General features: G+C 38.7%; 1 protein-coding gene and 1 long non-coding RNA gene across 2 annotated transcripts; one reads left to right on the plus strand and one right to left on the minus strand.

The window, feature by feature from the left end:
• Positions 1-321: 321 nt before the first annotated feature.
• Positions 322-3660, plus strand: LOC107759451 (transcription factor IIIB 60 kDa subunit-like). Its single transcript, XM_075219294.1, is given in 3 exon segments — positions 322-955; positions 1954-2599; positions 2602-3660. Coding segments are annotated over 3 exon segments (1806 nt in total). The 5' UTR covers positions 322-386; the 3' UTR covers positions 3193-3660.
• LOC142162708 (uncharacterized) lies at positions 2368-3814 on the minus strand. Its single transcript, XR_012693987.1, has 4 exons — positions 3673-3814; positions 3011-3126; positions 2767-2914; positions 2368-2507 (listed from the first exon to the last, which is right to left on the minus strand). It is a non-coding gene; the product is annotated as an uncharacterized LOC142162708 (long non-coding RNA).
• Between the last annotated feature and the right edge of the window lie 14453 nt (positions 3815-18267).

Genomic DNA, 18267 nt, shown 5'->3' on the forward strand with positions numbered 1-18267 from the left:
AGGTGAAAGTGCTCAAATTTTAACCCCCCGTCCCTCCAAAAAAAAGAAAGAAATCCTAAACATAAAAGGAGATGAAAATGTTCAAAACTTAAAAAAATTAATGATTTTCCGTGTGTCATAACAAACAAACAAAATCCTAAAACCTAAAAGAAACTTTTTTATGGACGTAAAAGGAATTGAAGAAAAAACTATGAACCCGTTTGGACATAAGAAATTTTTTCCTATAAGTAGCCATCCCTTTCCCACTCGCACTCGGAACTGGGAAGTTGATCAGGAATAAAACCCTATGCTTTTTCTCTCTATTTTTCTATCTCTCCCACAATTCGCTTATACCCGTTTGATTGGGTAGAAATCTTGGTCTGAAGTCTCTGTTTATCAATCGAGCAATGGTGTGGTGTAGTAACTGTGAAGAGAACAGGGAACCCGCGACTCTGGATGGTAAAATATGTTGTTCCTATTGTGGAAAAGTTCTTTTCGAAGATAATATGTCAACTGAGCCAACTTTCTTTAAGAATGCTGCTGGACAGAGCCAATTGTCAGGAAAACTTGTGCGCTCTGTCCAAAGTGATTATTCAGTTTCACGTCAAAGAGCAATAGATGAAGCATATAATGATATAGAGAGTATGGGATATGCATTAGGAATTGACGGTGGTGAATCAATATATAGTCCGGCGTCGCGTCTTTATACGATAGCACTTGAGAGGAATTTCACAAGGGGCCGTAGGAAAGAGCAAGTTGAGGCTGCTTGTCTTTATATTACATGTAGGCATAACAATAAGCCATTCCTACTCATTGATTTTTCTGAGTACTTGAGGATAAATGTGTATGTTTTAGGTGCTGTTTTCCTACAGCTTTGCAAACTTCTAAGCCTTGAACATGATCCGATTGTTCAAAAACCTGTGGATCCTAGCCTTTTCATTCATCGATTCACTGATCGTTTATTCAGGGGAAGGAAGTGTTGAGTTTTGGATTGTTGAGTTTTTGTTTAAGATGAAATAGTCTTAAAATGAGAATGAATGGGAAATGGGATTTGGATTTGGATTTGGATTTGATCAAATGATCGATCGATTGATTAATTATTTGGACCAAATTTATTTGTTAATAGTGAATATTAACGTGATATAATCCGTGTTTGTAACGGATGTTTTCCAATCCGTGTATTGTGTTGCACCAAGAAAGCAACAAGATGCCTAGTGCACCTCCCACCATGGCCAAGTGCTCCTCCCACCAAGCAAGTGTTCATTCCACCATGTAAGTGCTTCCTCCATGATATCCTAATGCTTGTTCCACCATGGAGGGGGCGGATTTCTCTCACATGACTACTATAAATAGAGCAGAAGTTGTAGAGAAAGAAGAACACACCAGAAAAAAACACTCAAAACACTCAGTATACAATTGATATACACTCTGTATATAATTGATATACACTATGTATACACTCAAACTACACTTTGTATACACTGTGTATACACTGGAAAAACGAATTGCAATCTGATATCCTCTTCGGTAAGAATTCAACATCGGCTATACATTGCATTCCTTCCTCTCAGAATTTCCATTCGACTTCTGAGTTCTTCTCCCTTGTTCTGCATTGTTTTAAAACTACAAAAAAGCAACTGTAAGTGTGATTTGCTGCCGAACTTTGCGTTTGCTGAAATATTGGGGTTTGAAGTACCGCTACACCAGTGTGTAATTCGTTCTATCCTGAGAGGAAATAATCCATAACCTTGGGTACTAGGAGGGGATTAAATTCCTTAAGGAAACACTGTGAATTCAGTGGGCTCGAATTAATTTTTGTTTCAGTTATATCATTTATATTTACGTATGTTACTGCTGTAGGTAGCTGATAAAGAGGATAATATATATCTAAGAGTGGAAAAGTTAAAACTTGATCTTCCATCATTCCATATTTATACCAGATAAGAAGTACTATACAGGAAATAACAACAACAGGAAGACGAATATATCTAGAACTGCACTTCACATTGTGGCAAGCATGAAGCGAGATTGGATGCAGACGGGGAGAAAGCCAAGTGGAGTATGTGGAGCTGCACTTTATATTGCTGCTCTTTCAGATGGACTGAGTTGTTCTAAATCAGAAATTATCAAAGTCGTGCATATTTGTGAAGCAACATTGACAAAGCGATTGATTGAATTTGAAAACACAGAATCTGGGAGCTTAACGATTGATGAGTTAAATACAAGAGCTCAGGAGCTTGAGAAAGAAGAGAGGCTAACCCTGCAACTTTATTCCAGGTCAAAAGGATCTGGGATCACAGAAGTGCTATGTGAAAACAAGAAAAGTGTGGAGCTGCCCTTTGCCCATGGTCTATGTGAAAGTTGTTACATTGATTTTGTAAAACTTTCAGGTGGGATTGATGGAGGATCTGAACCTCCCGCCTTCCAACGCGCTGAGAAAGAAAGATTAATGGCAAAGGAAGCTGCTGAAGACCCAAATTTTCCCATGTCCAATCAGGTGGAGAACAATGGCCGCGAGTATTTGGAGCCTGAAAAGGGAGAACAAGTGCAGATATCAGGCTCTGAGCATAATGCGAGTTGTGATACATTACATGGCACGGAATGTATGGGTCCTGATAAACTGATGAATCAAGTAATATTTTGGATATCGATGATGTAGAGGTTGACGGTTATCTTCTAAATCAGGAGGAGAAGCATTACAAAGAGATCATTTGGGTAAAAATGAACTGGGAATATGAGGAACAAGCAGCTAAGGAAGCAGCTGCATTAGCTGCACAGAAGGCTTACGAGGAGTCCATTTTAGCTAACTGTTCCGAAGATGTGCAAGCTGCACAGAAGCTTGCTACTGATGCTGCCGCCGCTGTTGCAAAATCAAGAAAGGAAAAACGAGAGAAAAGGGCTGCAGAACTGAAAAACTCCGGTCCTGCTCAAACCGCTGCAGAAGCAACGAAGCAAATGTTAACTAAAAAAAGGCTGAGCTCTAAGATTAACTATGATTTGCTAGAGAAGCTTTTCGATGAAACTGCAATACCTGAGAATCCAAAAAAGGTCAGGAAGGTGGATGATTCAACGGATGATAACGTGGTAAAGATCAGCAAAATTGATCCGGAAGTAGAAGAGACTAATGAAGAAGCATTTGGCGAGCATCTGCAGTATGATGGAGATGACGGAGGATATGACTATGATCAACAATATGATTATGATGAGTATTGAATTAATCTGCATTCAATATGACTGCTGTCCCCTTAGAAATAGACCAACAATTCCCCTTCACTTATATATTAGGAATTGTTGGTCCTGGTAGCTAAATGCTTCTCAAGTTATATTTTTTTTCTTCTAATTATAATTGATTAATTTATTTCCAGGGAACACTTTCAAATTTCAATACTGCCATGTTTAAAGTGCTCTACAGTTTTAGAGCCATCAAAATGGGCACTAATTAATTGGTTTAAGTAATTACACATCTATATTGGTATGCAATAATCCAGTCGTCATTTCTACAGTATGTACTTTATAAATTTCCTAACAATAGATGATTAATTACTCATATAGTATAATACACTATCAAAACAGAACAACCAAATTTATTCCTCAAACTCACACTTATTGAAAGAAAGAAGATAATTACAAACATTTATACGAATTAAAAACCCTGAAGCGCCTGTTATATATCAGAAATTCACAGTGCATTACCACAGAAGGGGCAGAATCGGAATTCGCCATCCACTTCCCGGCGACAGAACTGACACCTAAGAACTTCCGGGACATCGGCCATGGACGACGGTGGTCGCGACGGAGGAGTTAGAGATTGAGGGAAGAAAAGATTGCAGTGGTTGCAGTACATCACCGGCTCTTTCCCTGGCCATCTCCAAACCGGAACAAAGAAGAGCTTCAGAACCTTCTCGTAGTCGACGAGGTCAGCACGTGATCCGCATGCTATACACCTCCCTACTCCGCTCTTCAATACCTGTCTCGCCTGCTGCTCTAGCCCTCCTACGAAGAAGAGGAACATTATTTTTTGTCTCTGATAACTTGTTCGTTTGCGATTTGCTGAATGGCTTTTTGGTATGAATTGAAGTTTTTGAAGAGGGAGAAGAGAGTCGTAGAGAGCTGAAGAAAAGTGGAGTAAAGTTTCCGGAGGATTCCGGTTGGCTTGAGAATCAAGCAATAAAATAAGTACTTTTCTTCAAAAGCTTTTCTCAAAAGTATTTTTGGTGAGAAACAGCTTGTGTTTGACTAATTAGTTTAAAAAGCATTTCTGAGTAGTAATTAGTATTTGGCCAAGCTTTAAAAAACTGCTTCTAAGTGTATTTTTCTCAAAAGTGTTTCTCAAAAAAGTACTTTCGAAGAGAAACTACTTTTTTCTGCTTTTCCTCAAAAGCACTTATTTTCCTCCCAGAAGCCTGGCCAAATACCTCAAATTGAGGCCAAAAGTGCTTTTGGCCAAAGGAAAAACAGTTTTGGCCAAAAATAAACTTGGCCAAACAGGCTATATTTCGGGGATCGTTCTTGGGTCATACTTAAGTCCAGCTCATTAGTATACCCGGACCTTTAGCCCATTACATGTGCAATAACAAGGATAGTGTGATGATAATTTATTTACACTAAGTGACCATTTTTGTGACCTTGAATTTAGAAGTTGGCTATTTGAAGATATTAGATACACGGTCTGCATATTAATTTTGAATGAATGGGTAGTTCTGAATTTTCCTTTGAATAAATGATTTAGATTTGTCATCCATTAATGTTCGGGGTCGGATCTAGCCTTGCCGTTACAAAAATGGGAAACTTACACAAATGTTCCAAATAAGTCTTAACTTACCAACCTCTAGCCATTGGTTATAGATTTACCAAAACTAGCCAAACACATATAAAAATTGAAAAAACCAAATAAATAAGGTTCTTTCTCTTAAAGCAACACATGCAAAAATCTCCTTCCATATTTTTAAGTATGATTAGCAACATTAGATGTAAGACGAAAAGGAAATTTCATGGATGAGATAACAAATAAGGTGATGAAATACAAAAAAAATAAATACAATATTCCAAAAATCTAAGGAAAAAAGAAACTTTTTCGATGGGTATAGTTGAAATTCATTGAAAACATATAGATAAGTCAATATACAAAATTTGAGGAAGATTAGAGGTGATTTGGGCTGGTTTTGTATCAAAATTCGTAATTAAATCGAGTTTAAAAAATTCTTCCGCGACACATGTATCAAACATGTATGTATTTCACACACAGGTATACATGGATATACATGTGATACATATGTGATACACAAATGATACATAGTGTGATACACATCATTTTTTTATGTTCAGTTTTTACTTCGAATTTTCAATTCAAATCACCTCAAAACTTCACCAAATCATCCCAAAACTGAGATTCAAGCTCCTTAAGATGTACCCAATCTATTCTAATGACACTCATTCAAAAGAAAGCAAAAATTTGACATTTTTTTGTTACAAATAGCTAATTGGCTAATATTAGTAATATTTTATGACTTGACCAATTTTTGTAATGAGCTATTTATATTATGGACATGATAGTTTTCCTACAAATATGAGCTAGATTTGTCTTTATTGACTAACAATAAAAGCTTTCTAACACGTGAGTCTTTTACAAAAGAGAAAAATGATCAAATTTGCCCTTGAACTATACGAAATTAGGGATGGCAATAGGGCGGGGCGGGGCGGGTTCAACTTAAACCTGCAATGACTCAACCCGCCCCGCATAAGTTTTTTCTTCTTCTATTTATCCTTTTTCATTTCTATTGATTAGTCACTTGTTTTAATAACTCAGTTATCTATTTTTTACTTAACATGTTGCACCAAAAGTTATTCTATTTATAAAATAGTTTAGGACTAAATTTTTTATGATATTTATAAAATTTCACTTATTGATTAATCTATAAGGTAAAACTTTTACAATTTGACAACTAAACTTCATGATCTGCAAAATATTAGCACATTCGGATGGAAAAAATATACAACATCCCGAATAGATAAATGGGCAGTTTTAGTTATAAATAAGGTATTATAATATTGAAATAAGATTATAATTTCAATAAATTATTACGTTTAGTGCTGATAAACTATGAACTAATAGTAACAAATGATTAACATAATTTATAAGCTGATGAACTTTCAAGAATGTGATTATTCCTAATTAAAAAATATTACTAGAAATCTAGAATCAAACACATAATCTGGTAAATGTGTTCCGGCAAAAAAAAAACAAAAAAAAATAGAAAAAGCAACGATATTATTTTCCTATAGAATATGGTTCAATATGTATTTGAAGATTGTGATTAAACAATGAAATTAACTTCCAGTGTTCGCCTAAAGGCCTAAAGGCGTAAATGCCCAAGACTGGATAAAGGCAATGGACCCACAACCTGCCCCGCACCCGCATAGGTTTAAACCCGGCCCGCCCCGCACGAAATGGTCCAACTTTGCTCCCTCTAAACCAGATCATCACCATACAATTTGATTCTTTCCAGTCTTAAAAACATCACATAAAGATGACATTACTCCATCCTCACTTCACTCCGACAACACTCATAGAAGGAACAAACAAATGTTCCACACAAATATCACCCCATTAAGATGATCTCTCTCGCACGTTCACCTTTATTATTTTGTCCAATCATTATTTTACCTCCGCAAAAGACCATCACGCCTCCAGCCTAAATATAGGACCTCAACTGCCATAATATTACTGCAAATAATTTAGGATCCGAATATTGTTTACTCGTATTTGGCTTAGCATTAAGAGTGTATGGGTCAAAATCTGCCTCAAAAAAATTTAACACGAAGAGGTATTACAAAAAGTAATCCGGCCGAGGTCGACTAGTACATAATTTTCATAGCCGGGCAGTCAATGATAGCCGAGGTCAAATGTTAGGAGCAATAGTAACGGCTAGTTTTGTAATATGATCTTTTAGGAGAATATTCCATTGAATATTCTCTGTACTTGTATTTTTAGGGTTAATTAGGGGTATGTCCCATATAAATAGAGAGATAAGGTGAAAGATATATAATATTCTCTGATAAGAACACTCTTTGAAAAACAGACTCTCTCTAGATAGAATACAAACGTTACCTTTCTAAAGAGATTCGATTGTCTATTATTCCACACTTTTCCGTCAGATCTGAGAGGGTCCCAATATTATAGTATTTATCTATTATTCATCCTTGTCAGAAGGAAGAATCATCCACCTCATTTAATGTTGAGTGAATTCTTCTCCTCATTTACTTTAATGCCATTTAATGCTATTTGCTCGATATTCCATCATCATTAATCATCTTGAGACATTGAATGCACATCATATTTAATCTCCTCTCAATACTATCCTTTTATTATTTATGACCACCGTTTATAGATCTGAGATTATTGTCATTAACTGGATTTAACCCCTCATTACATTAAATTAATTAGTTTAACCAAGGTTTTATAATTTTTGGTCAAATTATTTGGCACCGTCTATGGGGATTTTCTAGCTAAATTTTTAGTTTCCTTTAGATCTATAACTAGCACGGTTAAAAAAAACACAAAACTCCTACTTCCTTGTACATACAGATTTGACATGGCGGGTAACGAAGAAGAAAGAATGAAGGCAGTAGCCAATCTCGCCACCAACCTATTAAACACCATCAATGCGTTTTCTGAAACGAAAGGCGAAGACATAATGCCTAAGGTCTCTCCCAGGAAAGACGGGTCTCAATGGGTCGCCAATGTGGTCTAGTGAAAAAGAACAACGGAAAGTGGCGGATGTGCTTGGACTTTACAGATTTAAACAAGGCATGCCCCAAAGATTCATTCCCACTGCCTCATATCGACCGGCTCATTGACGCGATGGCCGGACATAAACTGCTGAGCTTTTTAGATGCCTACTCGGGCTACAATCAGATCCTCATGGAAGATGAGGATTAGGAGAAGACTACCTTCATCACCCACCAAGGAACGTACTGCTACAGAGTTATGCCATTCGGACTGAAAAATGCAGGGGCGACATACCAAAGGTTGGTGACCAAAATGTTCAAAGATCAACTCGGCAAGACCATGGAATTTTACATTGAAGATATGTTGGTCAAGTCCAAAAGGAAAGAAGATCACATCGACCACCTGAAAGAAGCTTTCGACATACTCAGACGGTACGACATGAAGCTAAACCTTGAAAAGTGTGCATTCGACATGGCCTCGGGAAAATTCTTAGGCTTCCTAGTATCACAACGAGGCATCGAGGTCGACCCCGACCAAATCAAAGCCATAGAAGGAATACCAGAACACTTAACAAGAAAAAAGAAGGTTTAGAGGCTGACTGGCCGTATCGCCGCCTTGTCGAGATTCATCTCGTGGTCATCCGACAGATGCCACAAGTTTTTCAGCATACTCAAGAAAGACAACAGCCTCCAGTGGACCTCGGAGTGCGTCCAAGCCCTGAAGGAGTTAAAGGCTTACCTATCATCATCATTGTAGCTTTCCAAATTAAAACATAGGGATCACCTCCTCGTCTATCGCCGTATCTGAAGTGGCAGTGAGTGCGGTCCTAGTACGAGAGGATAAAGGTATACAATCTCCAATCTATTACATTAGCAAAACCTTAGTCGACACTAAGACGAGGTACCCCCACCTCGAAAAATTAGCCGTGGCTTTGGTCGTAGCTTCACGAAAGCTTGGACCCTATTTTTAGTGTCACGCCTCAACCTGGGGAGGCATGGCTGGCATCCGATGCCGTACTGACCAGAGGGAACCACTCTATAACTCATTTTTTTCTTCTGCAACTATCATGGGCTATCATAGCCACAACTCGTAATGTATAACTATAAGTGGGAAAACGTTGTATCAAAGAACCATAAAACATGAATACATACGAGCCGTCAAGGCTTTTGCCATTTTGTATAAACTAAACCTCTATCTACAAAGCTTATAAGATTAATTGACATCTAATGGGACAGGGTACCAGCCTACCCATAAGTCTGTAGAAAACTCTGACACGATGACTTATAGACTCTGCTGCACTTCGAATGAGGTAGAGTCTTACCGATCCTTCGCTGAATGCTAACCTCGTCTACTATGAGGGCTTGTCAAACTGATTATCTATACCTGCATGTATGAATGCAGCGTCCCCAACAAAAGAATGTCAGTATGAATAATGTACTGAGTATGAAAGGTGGAACTGAAACATAACAATAAATCAACATTAATTAAGGATATATAAGAATCAACCTAAATCTTTGAAGTGTAACCGTATATGCATGCTTATATATATAATGCTTCTCTTTGAGACTATTATCCATATCTTATGATGCATAACTGCCCAACTAATCAGTGGTAACTGCCCAACCGGCCGTAACGTTGTTGTGAGCACGTGATTTTTGCCCTATATGAATTACTCCCACAAATTCAAAACAAATAACTTCTTTCCATTTATTGGCAGTCTTTGTGGATTTTGTGACATTTTCTGATAATTGTTTGCATTTGTCTGTGCATTTTAACTAATGAAAAATACAAAATACGTCGCATTTGCATTTAGGATTTGACTTTGCATTTTTTAAATTAGCACATTAGTTGCTTATAAAAATGGAAAAATTAAAAATAATAATATATAGTTCAATTTGTACTTTTAGTTTTAAATTTTGAATTTCGAGTAGTTTTCTTTTAATTTTCTTTCCTAATTAATTGTGACAATTATTATTTGGGTTTAATTAGTGTTTTGATGGGGTAATTAGGTTTTAGGATTTAATTTGATTTTTAATTTAATTTTTTAAAAAAAAAAGAGAAGAAAGAAAAGAATTGTTGAAAAATTTGATTTGAAAATTGGAAAATAAAAAGAGTATATAGACAGATTTGGGCTGCCTTTAATTAAAATCGCACAGGACCAAGACTTTCCCCCCTCACACCTGTCCAAACCACCCAACCCGGCCCAAAACCCAGTAAGAGACCCGGTCTACCCCCCCTCACAAAAAACGACCCCGTTTAGGGTAGTTTTGATCCCAGCTGTCGAGGTTATGAGATCAAACGGCTGACAAGTGGGCTCTTGTAAGTATATTATTGTCCAAACGCTTCCCCCCCCATCTCGTCTTTCTCGCCTTACCTTCAGAGACCGCCCCAACCCTAACCCGCCGCCCCTAATTCCCACCGCCTTAGCCCGGCGGCGCCTCCTCCAATCATGCCCAAACCGATACCCCAGAACCCCCTCACTCCCCTCGTCCCAATCCCTAACTCTTTTCCTTCGAATCCCTCCCGAATCCGTCGAATCTTGAATCTAAGGATAGAGCCCGAAGCCCCAAGAAGTCAAAATGGTTCAATCTTTGATTCCGTGGCTTGCATGGCTACCTGCCTTTGTTTTTCTGTAGGTTGAAGGTTGTTTAAACACGAAAGTGATATTGTTCACTTCTTTTTTACGAAGAACAACTGGGTAACATCACTTTTCGTTTAAATCGGTTAGGTTTCGAGCTTTGATTCGGTAAGTGCCTCCTCCTTTTATTTTATCTGCTTTCACTGTTTCATTTTCCTCTTCATCCCTTATCGTTGGTTTGGTCGAAGTTGTTTGAGATTTTTCTGAGTTTAAATTGGTTCCATTTCTTGTTCTGTTTTCCTCTTCGTCGTTGTGAAGTTTGATTGTCTTATTTCTTTAGTCTGCCTTGTCTTGTTTGTTTAAGTCTTTGTAATAATGGCATAATTATGGTCTCATCATCAGTTTAATCACTCAGTCAATGAAATTAGGCCTATGATTTAATTAATTTGTTGTTATGAAGTTATACTGGTTAGTTCATTCAGTTTGTTTTTGGTTCGGCTGTTTTTAAACAAATGGTTCCAGGCTTCTTTGTGTATGGAAAGTTGGGGTAAGTTTCTCAAAACGGGAGTCATTGTCTGATTTTAATTGGACTCTGAGGAATCAGAAGCCCAAGAAGGAACTGAACTTAGGTTATTAACCCGTATCAAATCAGGCCTTTGGGTCAGCTTGACCCATGAGTTGCTGAGTGTAAATAACAGGGGTATAGGAGGGTATTTTGGGGTAATTGCTTATGGGAATCTTTGTTAACAGCCTAGGGAAGCTTCTAGGAAGCTGGGGTAGGGGCTATTTTGAATTCTGAAAATTAAACTAAGGGCACCTAGACTAAACTGAAAGTTTTAGAAGGTGCAAAGTGCAAACTCGATCTTCTTTAAGCTGCCCTAATAGCTTGCCTATAAAGGCATCCTAACTTGAGACTCAAAAAAATAGGATCTAGAAATCTAGAAAAACTTCAGACGACTGAAAAATATCATAAGGAATTACTACTTCATTAAGTTTTAACTTGAACTTTGAGGTCTCCTTAGATTTCTGAAGCAGTTTTCTGATTCACATAGATTTAACATGGTTTGAGGTTGATTTCTGGAAAGTTTTGGGCCAAGCTGAGTTAAAATTACTGCTCTATTGGACTTATAATCGATTATGTGGGTTCAACTTCCTTAGTTGGGGCTGTGTTCTAGCTGGTGTTGTTGTTATCTGCTGATACTATTATGTTGTGCTAATCCCCATCTTTTCTCTTATTTTTGCTCTCCAGGTATACATTTCCGAATTTAAAGCCATGTATGAAGTTTTGACTTGCAGAATGAAAATGAAATAGCTTCAATATGTCTTGGCTCTTTAGTTTAGTGTTATTGTTTCCATATCCCATGATTTTATATTTGTTTAATATAGTGATTGTTTATTATGATGGTTGTAACTAATAGGTTGCTAACATGAAGTTAGATGTAACAGTTACTACTTGATTATGTGCTGATTTAGAGTTTGTTATAGTAGTTTAATTGGGCTGGGAAGGACATTCAGTTGGATTGTGTTAATCAAACAGTTATACATTTTTTTTGTGTTTTGGGTATGAGTTTCGCTGCATCTGCTCTCTTATTGTTTCTTTTTTGCAAATTAAGGGTTAATCTCAAGTTGATTGTGATGAGTTAAATATGTAGGCTATTGAAAAAATGTGTGTTTAAGGGATGATGATTGGTAGCTGCAGTTTGTGAAATTTAGTTCAGTGGTGTTTTACTTGGTCATTTCATGTGTTTAGTGTCTGTTCGTAATGTCAAGGCTCGACAGAGTCATATTTGGGACTATGGCTTTATAATGGCCAATTAATCCCAAGTGCTTTTTGCTCGAACTGTTTGAACTAGCCTTAGGGGTTTATTCGGCAAGTTGGGGAAATGAGTTTGCCTTTTTGAAAGATAAAACAGTAAAGTGCATATTTATTTAGTGCTTCAACAGTCATGATCCATATTTTTGTCCATTTGTTTGATGATTGGGAATGTGAAATGCCAAAGGTTAATCTCCGGTTTAGTCTATGGATTCGAACTTGCGTCTCATTTCTTGCTGATGCTACCATATTTCAATTTGGGGCTCTATTAAGCCTAAACGCAAAGGAGCTGGCCTGTGATGGGAATAAGGCGTTAAGTCTTGATCCTGAATTTCCACTTTTCCGCCCCGTGTGTACAAACTGGCCCTGTTATCGAGTTTGGCCCAAATTATTTCAATTCGTGAGTTTCTGTAAGTGTAGTACGTCATGGGGTTTAGACTCAAAGGGAAACGGACCATTGTTTATTTATTTTGTTTTAGGCTTTAGTTTTAACATACCAGTTTTTGAGTTCTTTTGGGCTTCTTCTTTATTTAAGTTTGATCATTTCAAATGATTAGGAGGTGAGCCATAGTTAGATAACTTATAAGGAATAGCCCTCACGAATTATTTTAGAGACCTTTAAGTTAAAATAAATTGGGGCGCGCCAAGCCAAACAAATTTCAAATGCACGACCCTCGCTCAATTAATTTTGTTTATTGTTAGAAATCGAGGCGTGCCATTTAGCGAAATTCCATGGCCCTCGCAAAGTGCAAAAGCATAGTTGCTTTAAGCGCGTATTTTAATAATCTACTTTCCTAAACTCGGGTGCACATTTATGTGACCCAAATCCAAATCTCAACGATGTTCAAATATGTCAAAAACCACGGGTGCATTTATGTGACGTGATTCGAGACGTATTTTAATAACGTTGCAATTTTCTTTAAAAAATGAATAAAAGCGGTTATAAAGTTAAAATTGCACATAGGTTCAAAATGGTTTAATATCGGATAATTATGCCAATAGTAATAGTTGAGCGACCGTGTTAAAACCACGAAACTCGGGAATGCCTAACACCTTCTTCCGGATTAACAGAATTCCTTACCTGGATTTCTGGTTCGCGGACGGTAATACAGAGTCAATCTTTTTCTCGATTCGGAATTTAAACCGGTGACTTGGGACACCATAAATTATCCCAAGTGGCGACTCTGAATCTCTTAATAAATAATCTTGTTTCGATTGTCACTTTAAGTTGGAAAAAACTCCATTATATTTACTCTTTCTGGGGGGTGTAGGTAAAAAGGAGGTGTGACAGCTCTAGCGACTCTGCTAGGGATCGAACCCAGAATCTCTGGTTCAGGGTTCAAGAATTCGAGCTTAGATGAATTGTTACACATGGCTTTATTTATTATCTGATTTTATTGCATGTTTGGGCCTAATGTGCTAAATGTTGCTTTTTACCGCTTTGATATTATCTGAATTGTATATATAAACTGCTACGAAACCCCTCTCTTCTCTCTCCCGAGGAGTGCACGCTGGTCGTGACTTCTTTCTGTTAGTGTCATATCCCAAATAGATCGAGGTTCAGACAAGTTGCAAAGTCAGATGATCTTTTGGTTACCGGTACGCAGCCCCCCCTCGGCTCGAGTTGTCCGCTCGGGTAAGCCAGGTCTAGAACAAATAAACCCAGGTTTTCTTAAAACCTAGTATAACAATACCTCATGCCGGATCCCTAGTAGGAATGTTTGTTTGCATCATGTGCATTTTGACTCTGGAGACTCAACACAGGGGTTGGGTCTGTCTAGGACAGGTATACCTGAAATGAAAAGACCATCCTGATGCATCTTACTTGCTACTTGTGCATTTATTTGCTTTGGAGTCACATGCTGACCGGTTTTTGAATAATAGGAGAAAGTTGAAAAAAAAAGAGAACATCAGTGTGAGGGCTAAGTAAGATAATCACCTGTTTTGAAAAAACCAATGTCCAAATGGTACTGAAACTCTGCCGAAATTTTGAAAAGAAAAAAAATGTTTTATTTTGAAAAAAAAAGAGAAGAGAAAAAAAAAGTTGGTTTTTGTTTTAAAATTGCCTGAACTACGCCAGTTTGGTTCTCGCAGGGTGTGGGATACGTAGGCAACCACCATCGGGTCCAACTTCCTTTTTGCAAAAATAGCCCAAAAGAACCAAAATTTTACTTTTATTTGAAAATAATTAGGGTGATGTCATTCTTTTCAGAAATAGCCGAATGTCCCTAAAAGGGCACCGGAAGGCTGCTTTTGCAAGAACAGCCTCCTGTGGCCATTTTTCAAGGTTTTCGCTGGTTAGCCAATGCAACCTTAAAATCTTCGTCTTCGAGGTGCTGAAAGGCCGTATTTGCAAAATCGGATTTTATTTTTAAATTGAAAAAAAAAAGAAAAAAAAGTGTCAACTTTGTCTTTGAGTTAAATGAGTCTTGATTTTTGCTTAATCACCCTAATAAATGTGCAGAATGAGCACGGGTCCAAGTTTGCCGATAACAGTCAGGAATAAGATCCCTTTGGAGTTGCATATGTGGTGGGAGGATCTGGGAAAATCGGAGCAAGATAAGGTCAATCTACATTTGGGAGGTCTCGCCGGGTTGTTAAAAATCAAACCTAGAGGAGATATCATAAAGGCTTTGGTTACGTTTTGGGACCCGACCCATAACGTATTTCACTTCTCGGATTTTGAACTCACCTCAACCTCGGAAAAGATAGCAGGTTATATGGAAAGTACTGAAGGGCTGAGGCATAAGTATCTGATCGCTCCAAGAGCCGTTAACTCTCACAAATTCATGGATTTTCTAAAGATAAGCAAGGGAGTCCCGTACTCCGAGTTGGAGGGTGGATTTTCCACTCTACGTTTTATATACCAGAGGTACGAGCATGTAGGAGGGTTCAATGATCCGGAAAGCGGGGTTTGTAGCAAAGGAAATCGAACAAAATGGGATGAGCATAGGCGTTTTGCCTTCATGGTAGCTTTCTTAGGACTTGTGGTGTTTCCCCGAAAAGATGGGAATATCGATTTGCGGGTGGCTGGAGTCGTCAAGGTTCTGATTACCAACGCCAAGAGCACTCTTGCCCATATGATAGTGTCTGAGATATACCGAGCTCTCACAACTTGTAAAGCTGGGGCAAATTTCTTTGAGGGATGCAATTTGCTATTACAGATGTGGATGATCGAGCACCTGTGTCATTGCCCTCAGTATATGAGTTACGGATCCACAGAGAAAAGTTGCATTGAAGAGTTTGACACAAGGATTTCAGGGTTCAAGCTGCCAGAGAGGTTTGGAGATTGGGTATCTTGCCTTCGTTCCATCACTGCGGTACAAATAGAATGGACACTGGGTTGGATTCCTATTGAAGAAATTGTGTATATGCCCGCACTGGTCCTTACTTCCTCCTAATGGGTCTGCGAGGTATTTAGCCCTACGCTCCTTATCGGGCAATGAGATAGTTGGGAAGGTGTCAGGTGATGCACCCAGATGAAAATTTTAGTGTTTATGTGGTTGAGGTTAGTTCCGACGGCCAATTTCATAAAGAAACAGTTCGTTTTATTTGGAACGAATGCCAGTATTTGACGGTGAACACTCGAGTGCATGACCTATCTAGAGGCGAAGTCTCACCCGCCTATCTTGCCTGGTATAGAAAGAAGAACACTACAAGGGACGAACCAGAAAGACCAGCCAAAAAGCCTCACATTGAGGAATTCGTGGAGGCGTCACAAGAATAGTGGACTTGGTTGGCCAAGGACAATGAGTACAGGGCCACAATAGGAAAGTTGGAAAAATAAGTCAAAGAACTTCAATTCGAGAATAGCTTACAAGACGCGACAGACGAAGGTGAAAAGAAAAAGCTATCCAAAGAAAACGAGGCCCTTCGAGTCCAAATTCAGAAAATGAAAGTAGCGGCAGAAAACCCCGCCTGAAGTGCCAAAGATGAAAAACTTATAGGTAGCCTGAGGCAGAAAGTGAGTGACTATAGTTTTGATTTGAACATAGCAGAAAGTGAACTAGCTAGGATTCGAAAGCAATTGGCTAAAAACGCGGATGAACGAGCACGCCTGGTTAAGCAGTTGAAAGAAAAGTACGACAATGAGGTCGCGAGATTAAAGAAAAGGGTCATCGCCACGGAAAACAAAATGATCAAACAGGCGAAAGATTTCAAGGTTGAAAGGGAACATTGTTATACAACATTGGCACAATTAAAAATAGATTTGCAACAACTTCAGGAGCAGAATCATGTGGCCGAGCAAACTTTGGAAGCCAAGGCCTAGCAGATCGGGCGTTTGTTACAAGAAAAAGGTGTCATAAGAGAGAGAATTAGAACCATCGCCGATTACATTGTTGTGAAGTGCCAAGCCTGTGAGGATATGACTCGCACTACCTTCTTCGCGGCAGTGATGACATTTGTTAAACAGATAATGAGTGACTTGGATAGACTTCAAAGGGATCTTGCATATAGGCCCGCGGCGAGACCGAATGATGTCCCGCAGGCACCAGGAGCATTAATGTATTCCTGATTTTTCATTTGAGTCTGTATTTCCTTTTCCGTTAGAGTCTGTCAGGTGTTTTGAGTCTGTATTTTCTTTCTGCTGGAGTCTGTTAGGTGTTTTTGAGTCTGTATTTTCTTTTGTTGGAGTATGATAGTTTATATTCGAAGTTTATATTTTGTCTTTGCATCAGAGTCTGTTAGTTTGTTGGTTTCGAGTCTTTGTAATCAAAGCATCTTCTCTTTATGAAAATTGAAAATCCCAAAATGTTTTATTACTTACTTTGACACTCTCTCCCAGAACTACGCTCGGTCTGATTCATGCGGGGTCATGATACGTAGGCAATCTCCATAGGATTCGACCATAACCAAAAGGAAAAAGAGAGAAGAAAAAAAGAGAGAGGAAAAACAAGAGAGAAAAAGAAAAGAAAAGAGAGAAAAATAGGAAAACCAAGAGAAAGAAACAATGGCAAAACAAGAGGGAGATGAGAGGATAAAAACAAAGAAAAGCAAAGGCCAGAATGAAAAGAGAGAAAAAGGGGGAAAAGAGAAATTGCAAATAGAAGTAAGGAAAGGCCGGGATGACGCAAGCAGCTGATCAAATGCATAATATAAATGGTTAACTGCTTAGGTGCATTCATTCCCCACAATGTGCGGTTACCAATTTGTTAAAGCCCTAATCACTAACAAGGTTGTTGTTGATATACTGAGTTCAGGCAGGTGGTTAGTTGATTGGCATTCTGGCAACTCACTCCTACAACACCCGATCAAAAGACAAGCTGAACATGGCCAACCAAGAACCAGAGACAAGTATTGTTGATCCGTCAAAAGAGGTGGCAGAATTGGATGTTAATACAATGAAGGAAGAGATGTATAAGTTAAAGCAGCAAATGGCTAAAATGTACCAGGACTGGGCAAAGGGTCATCCACTACCGGTTTATCACGCCAACCTTGCTTATATCCCACATCGCCCCAACCTCAGGAGCATCCCACTATGAACTCATCTCCAGCCTTTCCCCTCTACCAACAATGCTATGACACCACTTCCCATACTTCTCAAGCTCCACCACCCAAACAAGTCCCATACCCTCCTCCACCAGTCACTCCTGTTTTTGTGGTACCTCCACCTGCTGCATTACACCAATCTTCCAGTGAACCTCTATTCTAGACTCACGACAACCAGTATTATACCCCTAAACCCACCTTCAAAGTTCCAGAACCATATTCTTACACCCCTCATCTTGATATCCCGGTAGAGACCGAGAAGCCACCCAAAAATCCCGAACATGAGGAGATGATCAGAAAGGTCAAAAACTTGGAACAATCGTTTAGAGATATGAGGGGGTTGGGAGGTCAAGTAAGTGTGGCCTATAAGGATTTATGTCTGTTCCCAGATGTTCAGTTACCAACAGGGTTCAAGATACCTAAGTTTGATCTGTACGACGGGCATGGTGACCCAGTAGCACACTTAAGAGGATTTTGTAGCAAGATGAGAGGGACGGGCGGAAGAGATGAATTATTGATGGCATATTTCAGCCAAAGTCTGAGCGGATCGGCATTGGAATAGTATACTAGACAAGATCACAATAGGTGGTACACATGGGATAATTTGGCCCAAGCCTTCGCCTGCCATTTTCAGTACAATCTTGAAATTATTCCGGACCGCCTGTCTTTGACAAAACT

Source organism: Nicotiana tabacum, chromosome 8 (genome assembly GCF_000715075.1).
Source record: "Nicotiana tabacum cultivar K326 chromosome 8, ASM71507v2, whole genome shotgun sequence".
Taxonomy (NCBI): Eukaryota; Viridiplantae; Streptophyta; class Magnoliopsida; order Solanales; family Solanaceae; genus Nicotiana; species Nicotiana tabacum.